The sequence below is a fragment of the Cryptomeria japonica genome, chromosome 10 (assembly GCF_030272615.1).
Source record: "Cryptomeria japonica chromosome 10, Sugi_1.0, whole genome shotgun sequence".
Lineage (NCBI taxonomy): Eukaryota > Viridiplantae > Streptophyta > Pinopsida > Cupressales > Cupressaceae > Cryptomeria > Cryptomeria japonica.
The window spans coordinates 226,325,497-226,331,608 of record NC_081414.1 but is presented as its reverse complement, the minus strand read 5'-3'; the positions used below and the strand labels follow the sequence as shown (position 1 = coordinate 226,331,608).

At 33.1% G+C, this 6,112-nt stretch overlaps 1 protein-coding gene across 1 annotated transcript; it reads left to right on the top strand.

Annotated features, from left to right (window-relative positions):
* Positions 1-686: 686 nt before the first annotated feature.
* LOC131077781 (pectinesterase) lies at positions 687-5,108 on the top strand. Its single transcript, XM_058015330.2, has 2 exons — positions 687-2,008; positions 4,120-5,108. The coding sequence occupies exons 1-2, from the start codon at positions 1,093-1,095 to the stop codon at positions 4,815-4,817; spliced, it is 1,614 nt and encodes a 537-aa protein (XP_057871313.2). The 5' UTR covers positions 687-1,092; the 3' UTR covers positions 4,818-5,108.
* Positions 5,109-6,112: the final 1,004 nt, after the last annotated feature.

Sequence of the window (6,112 nt, the reverse complement as noted above, 5' to 3'; positions counted from 1 at the left end):
GGGATCTTACAACTAAAGATTTAAAAACCACAAAAAATTTAGAATCAAAACATTCAAGTTCAAATTATAGATGTAACATCAAAACCACAATTGTAGATTTGACCCAGCTTCATATACAATTGATTGAATATTATTGTAACCATATATGACTATTATCAATTATTGAAAAATATATTTATTTTATATATTATAAGTAATAGTTAAAAAAATATTGTTATTATTACATCAATGTATCCATGTTAAAAATCTTGATAACTCATATAGTTATAATATAAAAAATGGTTGAAAGATATATGATTAATGTTTGAATATTTATTAATTTATAATATCTAAAAAAATTTCAATAAGACTGTGAGAGGGATCTTATAATTAAAAGTTTGAGCAACATTCAAGTTAAAATTATCGTTGTAATATCAAAATCATAAATATAGATTTGACCCAACTTCATATACAATAAAAAATTTCACAAAACACAATTGTCATTTTTTGTTAATCTCAAATCTAATTTTAGATACTAAATAATTATAATTTATTATATTTATTTTCTTTCAATCTCCTCTTCTTGGATGCCAATACCTAAATTCAAGTGATATATCAAATGTATTTTCATACCTAACTCCTATACCTAGACTTAGTGTCATATGGACTATTAAATTTATTACCATTAAATATTAATATAGCAGATTTTACAATCCTAGTTTTTTCTTTTCGTGTGCATATTGTGATAAATTTGCGTACAAAGTAGCATTAAAAAGCCAAGAATCTTATCATCGACATGAACGTCATAGCATACTTGATGTGTTCGTCGGCAATAGTCCACCTGGAGGCTGAGTTTTCTAGAGAAAATGGCCGAATTGAGAACAAAACTAAAAGCTAAAACTTGGAAGCTTTAAAAATCCGGTAAACTCCAATCACAAGCGAACAATTTGAATTGAGTGTAACGTCAGCAGATAATCCAGGCGTCCTTGGTGCGTGCAACTGCACAGCCTGCCGTTCCAAAACAAATCTGGACACCAATATATATAACAATTCCTTTGTTCGTCCACCCAACTGAAAAATTCAGCTTACCAAATCAATAAGAATTCTGTAAACATGGCTACAAATAGCATTGATCTGCACTTGCAGACTGAAGAGTCGCGATTTTCAATAACCAAGTCATTTTTCCTTGCCTGGGCATTAATGGCGATGTTTTTCATGCCTGGTGAAGGGAAAATCGAGAAGACTGTAGACCCCAAAAATGGGGTCATTTTATCATTGCAGGCAGCCATGGAAGAAGTGCAAAAAGCTCAGGCGTGGGCTCTAGAGTTTTCCGGTAACGTGACTGGAACCCACGACCAGATGGCATTGCAAGACTGTCTGCAACTGTTTGAAGACACGTTATATCGTCTCAACGGCTCTCTGAATTCAATGAAAAGTTTCAATTTGGAGAAGAGATCAGCCATGGCGGACGTTCACACATGGGTCAGCGCTGCGCTGACTAATCAAGATTTGTGCCTCGACGGACTCTCTGGTACAAATTACAACAGGGAAAACAATGGTAGTTTTGATCTCACAGAATTTGGATCGTCTATTTCGCTGCAAGTTTTGAATTTGTCGAGATTAATAAGCGATTCTCTTGCCCTTTTCGCGAATTTAAGAGCGAGTTCTCTTGCACGGCCAGGGAAGCGCAGATTGTTATCAAATGGAAAGAAAATTGGGTTTCCTGAGTGGGTATCGGGGGATCAAAGGCGGCGGTTTTTGCAGTCCACTGCAGATGTTGTGGTGGCACAAGATGGGTCGGGAGATTATAAGACGATTACAGAAGCATTGAGTGCTTATAATGTTCCACCTCAGGGGAACGAGACGTATTATGTTATGTATATAAAGGCTGGGCAGTATTATGAGAGTATTGTGATTAACAGGGCTGTGAGGAATCTGATGATGATTGGAGACGGCATGAACAGAACTTGTGTGATGGGTAACAGAAGCATCGGTGATTCCGGTACTCTTTTTGGCTCTTCAACTTTCGGTATGTAGCGATTCTTACTGTTTATTATGAAAGTATGTATGGATTGGCTGTTTGTTGTTGTTTGGAGTATCCAAAGGTCAGAATAGTGAAGAATGTGTCAGATTTACGTATGTAATTCTGTTCATCTAACTTTGATATTCTTTGATTTGTTTGGATTATAGAGTTGAGTAGGCAAAATGGTGAGGAATTTTTTAGTTAGAGTAAGAGGGTGTGCTTTCTAAACTGATTGTAATAGAGTGCTCAAAGTGTGATTTGAACAAGAAACGTGAGAGCAACGAAATCATGGCGGCAATGAAAGCGTGACAGGAAAGTGAAGTGAGGGACGTTACGTATAAAAACCAATTTGCGCTCTCTGATTGAAAGTATTTTTATCCGTTTTAGTTTTAATGAATTGGTAATTTGATTGCTGAATTGAAAATCTTGCGGAGAAAAACTTATATAGGTATATGGTTGAAGTGAAAATCTTTTATTTATATATGCATAAATCTTAAATATATTTATCTAGAAAATGTTTTCATATATCAATTCAAAAATATTATGTTTCTTATTAAATATTACTATTTTGATATATAAATTATTGGAGTTAAGTTACATCTAGATTAATGATGAGTGACTGAAAAAGGACTAATAGCTTAGTTGGTAGAGCATTACAATAATAAATAGAAGGTTCTAATTTTGTGTCTTAGCTAATCTAAATGAATTGTAGCTCAACTTGTGGTATCAGAGCTAGTTTAAGAGTCCAAAAGATGTGTAATGGGTTGACGATGAGCTAACTAAAGAGAGGACAATAGCTTAGTTGGTAGAGCACACTCTAACAACAAATAGAAGGTCTTAGATTTGTGCCTTGGAAGCTAGTCCATAGAGTTAGGTTAAGAGTCTAAAGGCTATGCAATAGAATGACGATGGGCTAATCAAAGAGAGGCCAACAACTTAGTTTGTAGAGCACACTCTAGCAACAAATGGAAGGTCTTAAATTTGTGTCTGAAAGCTAGTCCATATGAACTCTAGCTCAAAATAATTGTTTGTAGTAATTAAGATAAAATATAAGAGTTTTTGTTAACACAATCACCCCATTACATTCCACTCTTTATTGCTATTGTAAAATGTTTCTATTATGTTTATTATTAAATATACTATTTTGACATATGAAAGCTAGTCCATATGAATTCTAGCTCAAAATAATTGTTTGTAATATTTAAGATAAAATATAAGAGTTTTTGTTAACACAGTCACCCATTACATTCCACTCTTTATTGCTATTGTAAAATGTTTCTATTATGTTTATTATTAAATATACTATTTTGACATATAAATGACTATCTGATTTGAAATAAAAGATTTTTTGTTATCACATTCACCTCGTTATACTAAAAAGAGAGGTCAATAGCTTAGTTGGTAGACCACACTCTAGCAACAAATAGAAGGTCTTAGATTTGTGCCTTGGAAGCTAGTCCATAGAGTTAGGTTAAGAGTCTAAAGGATATGTAATGGAATGACGATGGGCTAACCAAAGATAGGCCAATAGCTTAGTTGGTAGAGCACACTCTAGCAACAAATGGAAGGTCTTAGATTTGTGTTTGAAAGCTAGTTCATATGAACTCTAGCTCAAAATAATTATGTAATATTTAAGATAAAATATAAGAATTTTTGTTAACACAAACACTCCATTACATTCCACTCTTTATTGCTATTGTAAAATATTTCTATTATATTTATTATTAAATATAATATTTTGACATATAAATGACTATCTAATTTGAAATAAAAATAAAATAATTTTTTTTTATCACATTCACCTCGTGACACTACATCCTTCCAGATTTTATGATACCTTTCACCATTAGTTAAACCACGGCTGTTTTGTAACGAAATCTTCTTGTATTGGAATTTTTTGTTTCAGTTTTTTGATTAAATCATGGCTGTTTTGTAATGAAATCTTCCTGTATTAGAATTTTTTGTTTCAGTTTTTGCAAGTGAGCTAATAATCTGATGGTTACCTGCACAAAAAAAATGACCAAAAGATACTTTTACAGTGCTTTCTCTCAATTCCGAGCTCATCTAATCTCCTTCAACTCAAACTCACCATCCCCTTCGTTTGAAATGTGATGCAGCGGTGTGGGGCGACGGATTTATTGCGAAAGACATGACCTTCACCAACACAGCAGGGCCGCAAAAAGGTCAGGCAGTCGCACTTTTAGTGGCGGCCGACAGATCAGTGTTTTACAGATGTTCCATGGAAGGATACCAGGACACCCTTTTCCTGTACAGCACCCGCCAATTCTTGCGAGAATGCTACATCTACGGCACCATTGATTTCATCTTCGGCAACTCCGCCGCCGTCATTCAGAAGAGCACCATTCTGGTTAGAAAGCCCCTCACCGGCCAGGAGAACGTCGTCACCGCCCAAGGAAGAAGATATTCCAATCAAAACACTGGAACTATTCTACATGCTTGTACAATAATGGCGGCTTCTGATTTAGTTCCCGTCCAACGGGATTTTACTACTTATATGGGAAGACCATGGCAACCCTTCTCTCGTACTGTTGTCATGCAGTCTACTCTTGGCGATTTGATTGATCCTGCTGGTTGGGTGGAGTGGAATTCTACGGATGTTTTTTTGAATACCTTGTTTTATGGTGAGTTTGATAATGATGGCGCTGGTGCAGATACATCTAGGCGTGTGAAATGGCCTGGTTATCATGTCATAAATCAAACGGCTGAAGCAGAGCAGTTTACTGTTGGGAATTTTATTGATGGGGATTCGTGGATTCCGAGCTCTGGAATTCCTTTTGACTTGAATATATCCTGATTTGTTGATTGAAATTTGATGCGGGTTTTGTGAATTTTGTTTTCATTTTTTTATCTCAAATGGCCATGACGTGATTTCTTGGTAGAGTTATGGCCGTGGGATAAACAAAATTCATACGGTATTTACAGGAATTTTGTCAATTTAATTGGTTTTGTTGCCGGAAGAATCAAGAAAAGTTGGTTACAGTTGGATGGGCGTAAAAAAAGTTTGGATTCATTCTTCCAATGGTCATTATTTACAAATGTTTTATAATTGTATTGAATTAAAAATTGGGGATAGCTTTTCACTGGAGATGTTTCTAATGGGAATTGAACTTGGGTTTCCACAGTGTTCTCAATGTTTTAACCAGTTAAGCTCAACCCCTTGGACAAAAATCTATATTATAGATTAGACATATTTTTAAATATAATTTTATTTAATTTTTATGTTTATAAATAAATCTTATTTACTATAGTCTTCTCAAAGTTTTGATTTTAGTTTATGACAAAAATTTCTAAATACAATCATATGACCATCAAATTTAAGATAATGTACAAGTAAATACATATTATATATCTAGTTAACATTTTGTTTAATACAATGATTAATTAGTATTATATTTATTAGATTAACAATGATATAATAATAATGTCTCATAAGAACCTAATATACAACTAGCCTAGATATCTTAAATACATCTATTAAAAAAATATTGATATAGAAAAAATATTTTTTTCATTTTCTAACTATTTTAATTATTATATATACACATGCGTATATATATACAAACTTGTAACCATGTGTATATGCACATATGTGTGTTTGTTAATTTATATATGCACATATAAGCACATAAATATTAATTTGCTTAAGATTTAGCTTATTGAATTTATATGATTCATTGTATATCTTATATTCATTCGTTTAAATTTCACTAACAACCCTCTTCTTCCTTTGCACTTAAAAATAATTCCTCAATTAAAAGTAAAGCCTTTAATATTTGATTTTATTCTTACTATCCTATCTTTACCCTAACCTTTAAATTATCATTTAAAAAACTAATATTTCTCCTGGGATTCTTTAATATAAGACTCAAGCTTTAACTCTTATTGCTTGACTTACTTTAATGTTACATTTGACCCCTTCTCTCTTATAGTGGTATCTCCAAGAAGCTAATTTTGTTCAATCTTGGTTACCTCCTTTTGCTTATTGATGCTTTCTAGGGGATGACCAAATTGCACAAAAAACCTCCAAAGTGATTCTCCTTGATACTAATGGTTTGCACCTTTATTTGATGAAGACATTAAAGTATCTTA